The 17,261-nt window shown below is 44.8% G+C and overlaps 1 protein-coding gene across 1 annotated transcript in view; it reads right to left on the bottom strand.

Annotated features, from left to right (window-relative positions):
* The window catches only part of ep400 (E1A binding protein p400), a 121,662-nt gene that overhangs the window by 87,687 nt on the left and 16,714 nt on the right, over positions 1-17,261 (bottom strand). Inside the window, exons 3-5 of the mRNA XM_033043077.1 lie at positions 16,041-16,154; positions 15,823-15,910; positions 4,164-4,286 (exon numbers count right to left, since the gene is read on the bottom strand). Of these exons, the coding sequence (XP_032898968.1) occupies positions 4,164-4,286; positions 15,823-15,910; positions 16,041-16,154 (325 nt within the window). The remainder of the gene's footprint in view (positions 1-4,163; positions 4,287-15,822; positions 15,911-16,040; positions 16,155-17,261) is intronic.

Genomic DNA, 17,261 nt, shown 5'->3' with positions numbered 1-17,261 from the left:
ATTGCGTGCAGTTCTGGTCGCCCCATTACAGGGGGGATGTGGAGGCTTTAGAGAGGGTGCAGAGGAGGTTCACCAGGGTGATGTCTGGATTAGGGTGCATTAGCTACAGGGGGAGGTTGGACAGACTTGGATTGTGTTCTCTGGATCAGCAGAGGTTGAGGGGAGGCCTGATAAAATTCTGAGGCATAGATAGGGTAGACAGTCAGAGCCTTTTACACAGGATGAAGATATCAAATACTAGATGGCATAGCTTTAAGGTGAGAGAGAGGCAAAGTTTGAAGGAGATGTACAGAGGGCAAGAGGTAACACAGAGGGCAGTGGGTACTAAGAATGCAGTACCAGGGGCGGTGGTGGAGGCAGATACCACAGTGGCATTTAAGAGACTTTTGCAAAGGCACATGGATTATATGCGGACAGATAAGAGTTGGTCTTTTCAGGAGTTATCACAGGCAGACCTTCAACGCTTCAAACTTCGATTCTTGGAATACTGCACCAGAAACAAAAATAGCTATTAAATTCCAAATGCAAGTATAAACTGAGTTTGAAATCCACGTGATCTGCAGCAAAAAGAACCTTTCAGCACATTCAATGAGAAGAAGAAAGTTCTTTGGCAGAAGAATTTCCCTTACAGAAAGTCAGCAATTACTTTCACAGCAGAGTCTTCAACTGAGACAGCAGGTTAAATAAACAGCTTACTGACACTACTGCGGGTAAAATGTGACCAAAGCATATTTATCGGTTGTACTGAATTCAGCACACTGACATTTCCTACAAAGCACGATGACCTACTGTGGAGAGGAACAGAGACAGCTGTCTCAAACCAACAGTTCAATCAAATTGGGAGCTTATTAGATAATAATTAAAACATTTAAACTTCCCATAGGGTTCAAACAATACAATGCAATCATTTTATCGAGTTTACCGGCACAGAAATTGATGGCAGAAGAATAATCACACATGGCACAAATCTCCCAGACTCCTTTCAATCCCAATACCAGTGTAGATGTCAATTCTTGCCACAGGTCTGTGACAAAGTTGTCAGTGGTTCTAGCAGATTAATTCATGGTTAATATATAATGCAAAATAAATATAAACAGCTTTGTGTGCTGAGGTTGAATCCCATACAGACACAAGGAACTGCAGATGCTGGAACCTTGACCACAACAGAAAGTGCTGGAGGAACTTAGCAGATCAGGCGGCGGCGTCTGTGGAGGGAATGGACACACAATGTTTTGGGTCAGGACCCTTCTTCATTCTTTGTGCACATTGTGCTTTGAATCTTATTTAGGCATCTGCGAAGACTGTGCATTTGATTTTGAGTTTGAATTTCTTTATTTGTCATTCAAAAACAAGTTTGAATGAAATGTTGTTGCCATGAAGTCATAATAGTAAAAAAGCAACAAAACACACAATGAAACAGAATTGAACACAAACATCCACCAGTGCCACCCCTCCAGGCTGTGATGACAGGTCAAAGTCTTATCTCAGTGAGGATTCACTTACACATTTAGGGAGACACTATTCTGAGCGGATGCACCCCTGCCTGGAAAGCCATGCTGCCTGCTCTTGACCACCCGAACACGCAGAGAGTGGTGAGCACAGCCCAGTCCATCACAGGCTCACCACTTCCTTCCATCCAGTCCACCTTCACAGGGCAGTGCATTAGTTAGGCTAGAGGTATCATCAAGGACGCCTGCCACCCTGGCCATTCCCTATTCCACCTTCCACCTACCAGGATCACAGACTTAAGAACAGCATCTTCCCCTCTGCTATCACACTCCTCAACCAATCACCGTCGTCTGTCCATTCCCTCCACAGAGGCTGCTTGACCACCTAGTTCCTCCAGCACTTTGTTTATTGTTTAATGCTAGACGCAGCACCTGATTAATGCATTAAAATAAGCTGATATCTTATACATCCAAACTTGTGCTTTTAACAACCCAGAAAGAATGTGCCTCGGGCTCTGTACAAATGCTGAAACAATACGAGAAACAGAAATTGGTTCAATGTCACCATCAATGTCACCATCAACCATCAATGTCACCATCAATGTCACCATCAATGTCGATCATCAATGTCACCATCAATGTCGATCATCAACCATCAACATCACCATCAATGTCGATCATCAACCATCAACGTCACCATCAACCATCAATGTCACCATCAATGTCACCATCAACCATCAATGTCACCATCAATGTTGATCATCAATGTCACCATCAATGTCACCATCAATGTCGATCATCAACCATCAATGTCACCATCAATGTCGATCATCAACGTCACCATCAACGTCACCATCAATGTCGATCATCAATGTCACCATCAACCATCAACGTCACCATCAACCGTCACCAACAATGTCACCATCAATGTCGATCATCAACGTCACCATCAACGTCACCATCAACGTCACCATCAATGTCGATCATCAACGTCACCATCAATGTCGTTCATCAACGTCACCATCAACGTCACCATCAACGTCACCATCAATGTCGATCATCAACGTCACCATCAACCATCAACGTCACCATCAACCGTCACCAACAATGTCACCATCAATGTCGATCACCAATGTCACCATCAACCATCAACGTCACCATGAACGTCACCATCAACGTCGATCATCAACGTCACCATCAATGTCGATCATCAACGTCACCATCAACCATCAACGTCACCATCAATGTCGATCATCAATGTCACCATCAACCATCAACGTCACCATCAATGTCGATCATCAATGTCACCATCAACCATCAACGTCACCATCAACGTCGATCATCAACCTTGAGCAACAACGCTTGAAACAGTGCAGAAGTTGTTATTCAGGTGAAAGTTAACTTACAGCATTAACTCCTTGCAAGGAAAAATGTCATGAAAGGACACTGAAGGAGGATCCCTCTCCCCCCCCACACTACGTTCTACACTGGTGCAAGTAAAGCATTTACTTCCCCTGCAGTCAAACTACCAAACTTACTCAGTTTCATCATTTCTGTTACAGCGAGCTTTTGTGCAGACATGGTTCTTGCTCAAATAGTTTTACAAACTCTTGTGTGCAAACAGGGCCTTGGTATACAATGTCATCCTGCAGACAATAAGGTGCATCCTCGCACTGAACCTTAGATGCTCTAGTGTCTAAAACTCACAGTATCCTTCCCTACCCCAACCAAGCATTACCGACACCCAACTATTTTCACGAAATGAGAAGGGAAAAAAAGGTGCTGAGGGAAGAAAGATGATGCAGTGAGACTTTGAACTATTTAATTACAACCAGTATAACTAGTAAAATAAATAGCAATGAAGGAACCCCAAAATGCAAATAAAATAGCGATGAAAGAACCTTAAAATGCAATGAAGGAATATTAAAATGGCAAGTCCTATTTATGACAGAAAACTGAAATACTATATGGTTAAAAGAGATGAGCCTTGCACACAATGGTCTGGACTTTTATGAATATTACCAAAAGCATTCCTCAGAAATGTAAATACCTTGCATTGAAAATAATAAAATCTTTATGAACCTATACTCGGGTAAATATGTTTTTGCCAGATTTTGGTTCAAAGGAAATGAATTTCCGGGCATCAACACAAAGTTTGAAAGTATTACATTTTATAGTTCACTGATACTTTCAAAATAGCACAGCCCTCTTTATAATGCACCAGTTAACCGGTTATGGAGGGAGACTGAGACAGAGAGGATTTTATGCCCTCTTGCTGGTTACCCCCCCCCCCCCCCATTTTTAAATTGTAAACTTGTTGAAAACATCGCCCTTACACGTGCAATTAAAATAAAAAAATTGGCTTTCTTTATATTCATCAAGAAGCCGCCCCATAGCAGAAACGTCCAGGTCGCGGGGCTGGAAACTGGAAGTATCCTGAGCTCATTCTGTTATCACCAGCATCTATTGCGACAAGTGATGGCTTCCACTGATTGTCGCCGGAAGCTTGCGGAAGATGACATTTGTAACAAGATGGACACGAGAAGAAGAAGATCAAGATGAGAGTGTAAATCTGCTACAAATGAATCCCACTTTGTGATAGAGAGTGGCTCTGGTGGGGGGGGGGGATAGATGACGGGAACATAAAACATATGGAAGAACAGTTTGTGAAAATGAGACAAGACGTATGTGGAAGATGTGTTTGGTATCTCTTACCCTGCACTGTAGGCATGAGCTGCTGTAAGGGGACAATAGTTGTAGATCCTAAAGTGGTCACAGTTGTGTGTTGGAAAACCATTCCATGCCGACCACCTTCTATCCGTGGCCTTTTATTCTGATCTGAAGTCAAAAGCAAAACACAGAGTTCGCAATATTATGCAAGAAAAGAAAACTTACTGATGCACTTCCCCTTCAAGGTCATGGCAGGCTCGTTCATGCATGAGACTTCCGGCACAATTCCGAACTGAGTCAAAGTGACAATGGAAGAATATGCAGAATGTTTAAGAAAGAACTGCAGATGCTGGAAAAATCGAAGGTAGACAAAAATGCTGGAGAAACTCAGCGGGTGAGGCAGCATCTATGGAGCGAAGGAAATAGGTGACGTTTCGGGTCGAGACCCCGAAGGAATAGGTGACGTTTCGGGTCGAGACCCGGAAGGGTCTCGACCCGAAACGTCACCTATTCCTTCACTCCACAGATGCTGCCTCACCCGCTGAGTTCCTCCAGCATTTTTGTCATCAGTCTGAAGAAGGGTCTCGACCCGAAACGTCACCTATTCCTTCACTCCACAAATGCTGCCTCACCCGCTGAGTTCCTCCAGCATTTTTGTCACCAGTCTGAAGAAGGGTCCCGACCCGAAACGTCACCTATTCCTTCACTCCACAGATGCTGCCTCACCCGCTGAGTTCCTCCAGCATTTTTGTCATCAGTCTGAAGAAGGGTCCCGGCCCGAAACGTCACCTATTCCTTCGCTCCACAGATGCTGCCTCACCCGCTGAGTTTCTCCAGCATTTTTGGCTACCATTGAAGAATATGCAAGTGGTTTAAAAACGTACGGTGCTGTACAAGTCAGTGAACTTTTATAAGGAACTATAGGATGCTCTCAATGCCAGTCCAACAGTGCCTTAGTATGAGGGATGCAGTATATTGAGAGTATCAGCTATTTGTGCGGTGGGTTTGACATCAAATTGTCTGCAGTGTTCACTCACAATGGCACCCTGACTAGTGACATAGTTACCCTTTCCACAACACGAAGATTCAAGCACGATCTTTGGGGGGGGGGCTTTCAACAATTAAAAAAATCATGGGCAACTGTCGATCGCTGTGTAAGAGACATATCATGTGATACACGTACACGAGAACATGGTCTTTATGTTCCCCAGTCTCTGCTACCTGCATACTAGTTCCCTTCTATAGACATCGTGGGACAGAACCATAATGACTAAAACAAAGCACTACAATCAAACCCAGAGAATGATGAAGTGTTTCAGACCACAATTGCCTGCAAAGTTAATTCTGCCATGAACTGCGAACTGCACAGTGCCCTTTTATAATGACTTTTTAAAAAAAAAATCTGTACTGAATAAATTACTTAATCAACGAGGATACATTAATTCTAACAAAAAATATATTTTTTAAATCTTGCAGTTTTTTTTACCCATTATAGGGGAGTCAACATAGAAAGCAGTTGCAGGAGTAGGCCATTCGGCCCTTCGAGCCAACGTCAATCAATCAATCAATCAATCAGATTTATTCATCACATACACAATAAAGTGCAGTGAAATGAATTTGCCAGCAGCGGTACAATAAAAAAGAACACACAATCTATATTACTAAAACTCTGTTCTTGACCGGTTTTGGCGATCTGTGCTGCGATTTCCGAGAGAATGCCGCCACCTACGGCCGTCATTTTTGGCCACCTCGCTCAGAGCCCCCCTCCGCCGCATGTGTGCCGAGGATTTTTCCCGTCGATGAAAAATGAGAGAGATATTAATGATTTTACAAAATTCCCCATTCTCTCTGCTGCCCCCGCTGGCGGCAGGGGGGAGGGACTATAAAACCAGGAAGTGGTGTGCCTCAATCAGTGTTCAAAAGGGAACTGCAGATGCTGGAATATCACCCGCTGAGTTTCCCCAGCAATTTTGTGTACCTGCCTCAATCAGTGTCTGCAAGCTGGAGGAAGGCAGAGGGTCACGTTTCTCTGAGCTGTGAATAAAACTGAACAAATGTCCACACAACTATGAGTAAGTACCCTTAATGTGGTTTGAAAATGAAAATATGGTTAAAGTAAAAAAGCACTGCCTGCAAATGGTTGTTTGGGTTGAAATAAAAAGGCACTCTCTCTCCCCTCCTCCTCTCCCCCCCTCTCCTCTACCCCCTCTCCTCTTCCCCCCCCCCTCTCCTCTTCCCCCCCCCTCCTCTCCTCTCCCCCCTCTCCTCTCCCCCCCTCTCCTCTCCCCCCCTCTCCTCTCCCCCTCTCCTCTCCCCCCCCTCTCCTCTCCCCCCTCTCCTCTCCCCCCCTCTCCTCTCTCCCCCTCTCCTCTCCCCCCCTCTCCTCTCCCCACCTCTCCTCTCCCCCCCTCTCCTCTCCCCCCTCTTCTCTCCCCGCCTCTCCTCTCCCCCCCGTCTCCTCCCCCCTCTCCTCTTCCCCCCTCTCCTCTCCCCCTCTCATTCCCCCCTCACCTCCCCCCCTCCTCTCCTCTCTCTCCTCTCCTCTCCTCTCTTCCCTCTCCGCTTCCCCCCTCTCCTCTCCCCCCTCTCCTCTCCCCCCTCTCCTCCCCCCCCTCCCTGCTCCCCCTCCCTCCCCCTCCCTGCTCCCCCCCTCTCTCTCCCCCTCACTCTCACCCTCTCTCTCTCCTCCCCCCCTCACCCACCCACCCTTCCTCTTCTCCTCCTCCCCACCCTCCTCTCCCTCTTGCCCCTCTCTCTGTGTTTCTGTCTCTGCTCCTTCTCTCTCTGCCCTCACTCTCATCCCCCCCCCCCCCCTCTAGATGTGACTGCAAGTTAGGGGCTATGCGTCAGTAGATACGGTGGTTATGGGGTAAAAGGAGCAAATTAATAATATTAATATTATATCATAGAAACATAGAAACATAGAAAGTAGGTGCGAGAGTAGACCACCAGGTCCGTCGAGCCCGCACCGCCATTCGCTCATGGCTGAACACTAAACAGACACACTTACCCACAAACAGTAGACACAAGACACAGAACACAAGACACTACCCTCCCCTTTATACCGCTATCACCCCTCTCCACCCCAAAAACCTCGTGATCTCCTGGGGGAGGCAAAAAACCGGATAAAAACCCAGGTCCAATTCGGGAAAAAAATCCGGGAAATTCCTCTCCGACCCCAATCTAGGCGATCGACACTTGTCCAGGAGATCACTCAGGTCTTACTATACTAACCATACCTAGGTCCATATCCCTGCCCTCTCCCCGTAGCCCCTTATCCCCTTGGCAGCTAAAAAACCATCTATTTTAGTCTTAAATATATTTAAAGTTTCTGCTTCCACTGCTCCCTGGGGCAGTGAATTCCATAAATTAACCACCCTCTGGGTGAAGAAGTTCTTCCTCATCTCAGTTTTAAAAGAGCCCCCCCTTATTCTGCAACTATGTCCCCTAGTTCTAGTTTCCCCGATCATTGGGAACATCCTCGGTGCATCCACCCGATTAAGGCCCCTCACGATCTTATATGTTTCAATGAGGGGGGTAATTAGCGTGAGTGCGGGGGGGGGGGGGGGGGGGGGGGATAGTTAGTGTGTGTGACGCTGCATGCCGCCTCCCCCCCCACAACCGCACATTGGGGGAACAGACCCAACGGGTCTGCACTTGGTCTAGTACACAATAAAAATGTGATACAAACTCCACCACAGCATTCTTCACTGTGGTGGAAGGCACAAAGTACAGTTAGGCCTCCTCCATTGTTCCCCCGTGGTCGGGGCCATAAACCTCCGCAGTCGCCGCTGCGAGCGGCCAGATGTACAGGCCCTCTCGTCTGGACGGTAAGTCCCGAATCGGTGCTTCCCTACCGGAGACCGACGCTTCAGGATGTTGTAGGCCGTGGGCCAGCGGTCGGAGCTCTTCTCCTCCGGGGATCCCCAACGAGGGATCCCAGGCTCCGGACACCATACCCACAGCTAGAAGCTCTGCAGACCGTGGCTTCAGGCTGTAACACTCCGCGGGCCAACGATCGGGGCACTCCCTTCTGGCGACCCCGGCATGGGTTCGCCCCGCTCTGCGATGCAAAATGTCCACACTGCGCCCGCTGCTGAAGCTCCAGGCCCAACTCCGGGAAAGGCCGCACCAATCCATGGTGTTAGGCCGCGAGGGAGGACACATGGAAAAGTCGCATCTCCGTGTCGGTTCCCCCCTTTCCCCCCCTCACCATCCCCCACACCAGACACACCAAGAGACATTAAAACACACATTTGCACATACTAAAAAAACCCCGAAAAAAGTAGAAATGACGAACACGCTGCTGGCAGGGCAGCCATCCCGCAACGCCCCCACCGACCAGAATGACCGACCGTCATTCAATATGATCATGGCTGATCATCCAAAATCAGTACCCCGTTCCTGCTTTTCCCCCATATCCCTTGAATCAAGAACATAGGTTTAAGGTGAGAGGGGAACAATTTAGTAGAAACTTGAGGGGCAATTTCTTCACACAGATCTATGGAACGAGAGGCAGGTGATATAACAATATTTAAAAGGCATTTGGACAGGTACAGGGATAGTAAAGGTTTAGAGGTATATGTGCCAAACGCAGGCAGATGTAGATGAAACATCTGGATCGGCATGGACAAGTTGGGCCGAACGGCCTGCTTCCCTGCTGTATGGTTGCGACTCTATCATATTAACTGCTGGCTGATCGTAAGACAAACCTGGATTATCTACAGTGATTTATTGTTTATCAGCCGTGTAACTAGATCTTAAGTTCAAAAATACAACTGCAGTTAATGATGGGATTTAAGATAGAACTGGTTTAAGTCTGTGGAAACAGTCAACTGGGAGAGGACATTTTGGTAACCAGAACCAGTATAGGTTTGTAAACAGAATGACCATTAGCCTAACTCTAGCAATGCTGATTTGCCTGTGTGTGAACTAGTATTTCTCTAAAGCAGGGCTTCTTAAATTATTTCAGTGTCTTTATCACAAAATTGCATTCACCCTCAACTAGATTTTCTTATGTTTTTTGGTAATTTTCACCATATTCTACATTGTGTATAATTTATTTTGTCACATGAGCAAAATACATAAATTAACTCATTCACCCCAAAATAAGTTCATTCACGCTTGGGTGAACCATCCACCAGTTTAAGAAGCACTGGTCTAAAGCACAGCTTCTTCCAAGGCACTGGAACTAGTGTGTGAACTAGTATCCACCAGTTTAAGAAGCACTGCTCTAAAGCACAGCATCTTCCAAGGCACTGGAGTAAATGGCTCTGTCTGCAAAGAGCCATAAATAGTGGGTTGCACTTGTTAAACTGTACAGGCTCAGCCATGATCACATTGAATGGCGGTGCTGGCTGGAAGGGCCGAATGGCCTACTCCTGCACCTATGACTTATTGTCTATTGACTGGCATGTTTCCAGTTTAACAACAACACTAATAAGGCAAAAACCCTATTTGCAACTGTTGACAGACTGACCAACCCCCCAACACAATTACCACCTGAACTCCATTCCACGCAGAAATGCAATGAGTTTGCATTATTTTATACAGATAAAATTGAAGGCATCAGACGTGCCATCAATATCACCGCTTCAAACAAAAATGTTGGATCACCACCCTGTTTAGGCAAAGGTAACGTGGCAATGATGACATGCTTTAATGTCATAGACTCTAAAACTCTTGTGGAAACGGTGACACAACTAAGGCCATCCACCTGCTGCCTTGATGCTTTACCTACCAACTTCTTTAAGAATGTTTTTGACTGCCTAGCAATAGACATACTGCAAATAGTTAACAGCTCTCTTCAATCAGGCAATTTCCCAAAAGCCTTGAAAACTGCAGTTATTAAACCTCTTTTAAAAAAGCGGAGCCTAGATGCCTCTATTATTAACAACTATAGACCAATATCAAACCTATCTTTCATAAGTAAAATCATTGAGAAAGTTGTCCTCCAGCAACTTAATCTCTTCCTGGCTTCAACTGGCTGCTACGACAACTTCCAGGCAGGATTTCGACCTCTTCATAGCACCGAGACCGCCCTTATTAAAGTTGTAAACGACATCCGTCTTAACACAGACTCTGGCAAAGTTTCAATATTAATGCTATTAGACCTCAGTGCTGCATTCGACACTGTTGATCACTCAATACTTTTGGACAGGTTGGAAAAATGGGTGGGGCTCTCAGGCACAGTCTTAAGTTGGTTCAGGTCATATTTACAAGATAGGAACTATTTTGTTTCCATTGGCGACTTTGTATCAGAACCAACCAACGTGACGTGTGGAGTCCCGCAAGGTTCGATCTTAGGGCCCTCTTTATTCAACATCTACATGCTCCCACTAGGGCAAATCATGCGAAATAATAATCTTGACCACCACTGCTATGCCGATGACACTCAAATCTATGTAGCACTATCACCAAATGACTATCGCCCCATAGATCTGTTGTGCCAGTGCATTGAGCAAGTCAAAGACTGGATGTGCCAAAATTTTCTCCAACTAAATAAGGACAAAACGGAGATAATTGTTTTTGGTGCTAAAAAAGAAAGGCTTAAAGTAACCCAACACCTTCACTCTCTGTCCCAGAAAACTTCAAACAAAGCCAGAAATCTTGGAGTCATTATGGATTCAGATTTAAATTTCGACAGTCACATCAAATCAGTAACAAAATCGGCCTACTATCACCTCAAAAAGATAGCAAGATTAAGAGGCCTCATGTCAGCTCAAGACTTAGAAAAACTTGTACATGCCTTTATTACTAGTAGGCTAGATTATTGTAACGGTCTCCTTGCAGGTCTTCCAAAAAAAACTGTCAGGCAGCTACAGCTTGTTCAGAACGCTGTTGCTAGAGTTCTAACAAAGACCAAAAAATTTGAACACATTACACCAATTCCTAAATCCTTACATTGGCTCCCTGTATGTCAGAGAATTGATTTTAAAATCCTGCTGCTCACCTATAAATCACTACATGGTTTAGGACCAAAGTATATCACTGACATGCTTCCACTATATAAGCCTTCTAGGATCTTCTGAAACCAATCTGCTAGTGATTCCCAGAGTAAATACAAAACATGGGAAAGCAGGATTTAGTTACTATGCATCAAATAGCTGGAATAAACTTCCTGAAGATTTAAGACTTGCCTCAACTTTGACCACTTTTAAAACAAGACTGAAAATTTTTATGTTTACTTTAGCTTTCAGCTAAATCTTAACTACATTGCACTTTTAACTTTTGCACTTTTTATAATGCATTTTTAATTTTGCTTTTCTTTTCTTTTAGTTCTTCTATTTTATTTCATTTTATTATTTCATTTATTGTATGACATGTTTTTATGTGAAGCACTTTGAGTCTGCCTCGTGTATGAAATGTGCTATATAAATAAAGTTGCCTTGCCTTGCCTATTCATTAACACCCCTGCCCCATATTGGGAAAGTCAAACAACGAACACTCACAGGCGCTGAATCACTGAAGTAAATGTCATAACTTTACCAGTTTGAGAGTGTGAATTGCTGCAATGCTCCACAAACAACACAACAAGGAGAAATGCAAAACCAGCTACTGACAAGACAGATCTTCACCCATTCAATATCTAGGAGGTGACTGGATGTAACGACTTGAGAAGACAATGCACTGACCTTTAACCTCTTTAACCTCCTGGCCTGCACGTGTCAATCAGTCTGAACAAGTGTCTCGACCCGAAACGTCACCCATTCCTTCTTTCCAGATATGCTGCCTGTCCCGCTGAGTTACTCCAGCATTTTGTAACTATCTTTGGTTTAAAGCAGCATCTGCAGTTCCTCCATGCTGACCCTCCTCAGGGTTGTTTGCTCAGCCCCCTGCTCTACACACTGTATACCATGACCGTGTGGCCACGTACAGTGCCAGTTCCATCTGCAAGTTCACCGGCAATCCCAGCATTATCAGCCGGATCAACAACAACAATGAGAGGAATACAAAGGCATCGAGAAACGTGTTATGGTATCAGAACAATAACCTGCTTCTTAACGCCAGTAAGCCAAAATAATTAATTGTTGACTGAAGGAAGCATAGGGGTGAACACAATCCTGTTCTCATCAACGGAGGTGCAGTAGACATGGTAGACTGCATCGTGTTCCTGGGCAACCATATCATCAACAACCCAACCTAGTCCTTTCATGCTGATGCGGTGATCACAAAAGCACATTTTCAAAATCTCTGGCTGAAACATTTTCACCCAGAGAGTTGTGAATCAGTGGAATTCTCTGCCTCAGAAGGCAGTGGAGGCCGGCTCTCTGGATACTTTCAAGAGAGAGTTAAAGCTAGCGGAGTCAAAGTTCCTAACGGATAAATAAAGTTCATTGAATTGAATTGATATGGGGAGGAGGCAGGAACGGGGTACTGGTTGGGGATGATCAGCCATGATCACAGTGAATGGCGGCGCTGGCTCAAAGGGCCGAATGGCCTACTCCTGCACCTATTGTTGCATCAGCACATTTACTTGCTAATGTGCCTGAGAAGATTCAGCGTGTCCATGAGGAGTCTCTCGAACTCTTCTGATGTTGATAGGATGCATCTCAGCGTGGTCTGGCAATTGCACTGCTCTTGACCAGCTGAACCTGCAGAGAGCTGAGAACACAGCCCAGCCCAGCACAGGCTCGTCACCTCCTTCCTCCCTGTCCATCTTCACAGTGCGTTGCATCAGGAAGGCTGGAAGTATCGTCAAGAAGCTTCAAAGCTCGGATGTCCAGGCTTAAGAATAGCTTCTTCTGAAGAAGGGTCCCAGCAAAAATGTCACCCATCCTATTTCTGCAGAGATGCTGCTAGCCCGCTGAGTTACTCCAGCACTGAGTTTATCTTCAGTATAAACCAGCATCTGCAGTTCCTTTCTACTCAAAAGAAATGTTGGCTTCACCTTCCATGCCATACATTCTGTTTTTTTCTCCCACATTTAATTGATTTGACTCTAGTTTTTCTTCCGATACATTTTATGATGCTTATTACACAAAAAAAGTGTTAAAATATTGGATTTATAAAGCAAATGTACTCAAACAAGAGTGAAAATTGGTATTAGATGGAAAAAATGTTCATGTCAAAATGATAAAACGTTAACAAGCCAAGTATGAAGTTGCTTCCTCAACTAACACGATGGGATTTCTCTGCTTTGAAAATAAGGTGATTAAAAAACAATAATGTACACCGAATCAGTCAGCGAGAGCTGGCAATAGCTGCAGAAACAGCCCAGATAAAGCCACAGAAATGACTCAAACAGATAACACAGGAAGTAAGGCAGGAATGACACTAACTACGACGCAACCAATGAACCAGGTTTATCAATGAGTCGCTGTCATCCTGGGTCTTCACGTTAGAAATAAATCAGACCAACAATTAATTTCTGACTTCATTTTATTTCCTTGTCGTTCAGTAGACATAGAGAAAACATCCACATGAATGTTCAGGCAGGCACCAGCGTACATGCAAGGTATTCAAATTAAAATAGAAACTGCTGCATTTAGCAGCAGGTCAGGCAGCTTCTGTGGAGAAACAGTTACTGTTCGTGGTCAAAACCTTTCATCAAAACTACAAAAGTTAGAAAACAAGCACAAGTCTACTCCGCCATTCAATCATGGCTGATCTATCTCTCCCTCCTAACCCCATTCTCCTGCCTTCTCCCCATAACCCCCGACACGAATCTCTCTACCTCTGCCTTAAAAATATCCACTGACTTGGCTTCCACAGCTGTCTGTGTGAAAGAATTCCATCTTTCTAGAACATTCTATGTGATGCTATGAGGTAGCTTATGACTACGTCCCTCACTGTTTCCAACACATCTAGCTTTCATGTCATCTCTACATTTGCGTTGTGCTCCATACCTCCAAGGTAGCTTTAATCATTAATGTACACCAAGAACCGCAGCAGCAAGCCCACGGCAACTCCATCTCTATTGCACACCCGGGTCATAGAATTATACAGCACGGAATCAGACCCTTCGGCCCAACCTGCCCATGCCGACCAACATGCCCCATCCACACTAGCCCCACCTGATCAGGAAGGCCGGCTCAGTGGTCGGGGCTGAGCAACGAACGGTCCAGCAGGTGGCAGAGGCCAGAACTCTGAACAAACTGGGTTCAATAATGACCAAACCCACTCACCCACTACACGCCCTGAAGGTGATCAAGAGCAGCATCTTCAGTCAGAGACTGATTGCACCAATGTGCAAAACTGAGAGACATAGGAAGTCTTGTATACCAGCTGCTATAAGGTTATATAATGCGCATAAATAACTGCACTTTTTTTCATTCATTGTATTTTAACTTGTATTTTAACTTGTTAAGTATGGAAGCTATTTGAGGAAATGTGTGGTGTTATGTCTGTCTTGAAGCTGTCGTGGCACTGTAATTTCCTGTAAAGGATTATTAAAGGTATAATCAATCGAGTCTGCATTTGGCCCAATCCCTCCAAACCTTTTCTATCCATGTATCTGTCTAAATGTTTCCTAAACATTGTGATAGTACTCACTCCTCTGGCAGTCCCTTCCATATATCCACCACTAGTGTAAGAAAAATTTGCCCCTCGGGTTCCTATTAAAATCTTTCCCCTCTCACCTTACTACTGACATCTTCTACTGACTACAGTCAGAAGCTTTCATTGCCCTTTCCAATGATCTTCCGCCTCCTGCTTGTCAGAGTGAGGCCCAGTGCAAATTGGAGGAACAGAATGTAATATTTCGCTTGAGCAGTTTACACCCCAGCGGTATGAACATTGACTTCTCTAACTTCAAGTAACCCTTGCTTTCCCTCTCTCTCCATCCCTCCACCTTCGCAGTTCTCCGACCAGTCTTACTGTCTCCGACTACATTTTATCTCTGCTGCTTTGAACAGAGATGAAAAAAAGCAGCTAACTCCCAGCTAACAGACATAACTAATCTTCATTCCCTTTGTCCTATTTTCACACCTTACACTTCCTTATCTGTTTCTCCCTCTCCCCTGATGTCAGTCTGAAGAAGGGTCTCAACCCGAAACTTCTCACCAGAGATGCTGCCTGAGTTACTCCTGCTTTTTGTGTCTATCTTTGGTTTAAACCAGCATCTGCAGTTCCTTCTGACACACTGCCCTGCAGCCTACTAGCTTAGGACCTTGGAACACCTCGCCACCCTGAGAAAAGGGTGATTGTATATAAAAGGGGAACCAGAACTAGTATATCTCACTGCCATGCAAGTAGATTAAGAAGAGGCCGGGGAGGAATGCAGTTGCAACAATCCAAGGATGAAACAGGGTTTCAAAGGAATGACGCAGGAACATTAGGTAGATTGGAGGGCACCAGAACAATGCCTGAACAATGCCTGAATGCCTCGACCCGAAACGTTACCCCTTCCTTCTCTCCAGAGATGCTGCCTCTCCCGCCGAATTACTCCAGCATTTTGTATCTATCTTCAGAACAATGCATACATTTGTGACAGCCTTTGAATGCAGAGTATTTGGTGAAAACAAATCCTTTACGTTTACTTGTAACGTTTTAGAAGTCTCTTTACTACAAAGAAAGAGTGTAAATATTATTAAATATATGTCAAAGAGGTCCACGTGCTTCAACCTTGTGTTAAGTAGAGTTCTACCTGCTTCAACCTGGTGGCCAAGCAAGACAATTCACTCCGCACATGTTACATTGTCACACCTGTTGCACACACTGCACGATACTCTTCCAAAAACAAGGAGTGGGGACAGGGACATACCTGCTTGAGCCAAAGCCTGCTGCCTCTTGAAAGCTTCAATCTCCACGGTATTGGCTGTGCCCGCCACTGGGGTACCTTGATGGGTCTGCTGCGGAGGAACAAGAAAGAGCATGCATTAGAGATGGAGGCAAGGGCAGCAGCACGAGGATGCAGCAGGATTTAAACCTTCTGATGCTAGAATGATTCACAGACTTGTTGGTGCCACATTGACTCCTTACCTGAAACTGTTGCTGCTGCTGTGTTGAAAATGCAGCAGAAACATTAGGGGGGAGCTGTGTTGCTATGGCAACTGGCGTCCCTGCCTGGCCATCCTTTCCTGTCACCACTTTTACCTTAAATAAAAACAATGCATTCATTCACAGGTTCATCACTGAAACATTAAGTCAGAGTGGAAAAAAATGTAAGTTGTATTCGAAGGATAGCCAGGAAACTTCTGTAGGGATTCCTTTCTTAATTCCTAGGATTGTTTCACACAATTCAGTTAAAAAATTGTTTTGTAGTTATTACACGGCCAAAATAAAAATGTTTGCCAAAACTGCCTACTGTGACATCTGTAATACAAAGATCCGCATGAATTTTAAGGCAACGATATCAAACTTGAAATTACGACAACTACAAATTTCAGTCAGATGGGAGTGGAAGCTTCAGTCAACTTTACTTCAGTGTCCACGACCTAATGCATAAACATGCCTTTATGCAGCAAGACACAACCAGGAACTTCATTAACAATCCCTCACACTAGCCCTCAAATTGGAAGTAAATCTACGAGACTACACAGATCCAGAGAAGCAGTCAAATCCTGCATATCAGTTACTAATTCTGTCACAGGTAACTCTTGAGTAGAGTTGCGCCTAGGTTTCGATCCTGACCTCGGGTGCTGTCTGTGTGGAGTTTGTACATTCTCCCTGTGACTGCCTGGGTTTCCTCCGGGTGCTCCTCCGGGAGAACGTGCAAACTCCGTACAGATAGCACCCGTAGTCGGGATCAAACCCGGGTCTCAAGCGCTGTAAGGCAGCAGCTCTACTGCTGCACCACCGTGCCACCTAAGGTTTACCATGAAGGACAAGAAAAACATTAGACGTTATTTGTTTTAATTCTTCAGCACCACATAAACAAGTACGCAATAGACCGCAATTAACTATCAATTTATTTCATTGTGCTCTCTCTCTCAACTTAAGTATTGCACAAATTGTATTCAACTGCTTTTACTCCACTCAGGAGACTTATTACAACTAGGCAAATCTAATTAAGGAGATAAAATGAAATCCAATACATCACTATTAAAATGCCATAACCACCACGGGGAACGACAAAGCTGAAAGGTTTGAATTTTCATCTCAGATGTTAAGCTCAGTGATTACACCGAGCAAGTCTTGAAACACTGGTTAAATCTTGCAATGCAGAAAGTAACATCTGCACCGCACACGCACCAAACAATG

This window comes from Amblyraja radiata, chromosome 25 (genome assembly GCF_010909765.2).
Source record: "Amblyraja radiata isolate CabotCenter1 chromosome 25, sAmbRad1.1.pri, whole genome shotgun sequence".
Taxonomy (NCBI): Eukaryota; Metazoa; Chordata; class Chondrichthyes; order Rajiformes; family Rajidae; genus Amblyraja; species Amblyraja radiata.
This window is presented reverse-complemented; position numbering and strand designations above follow the sequence as displayed.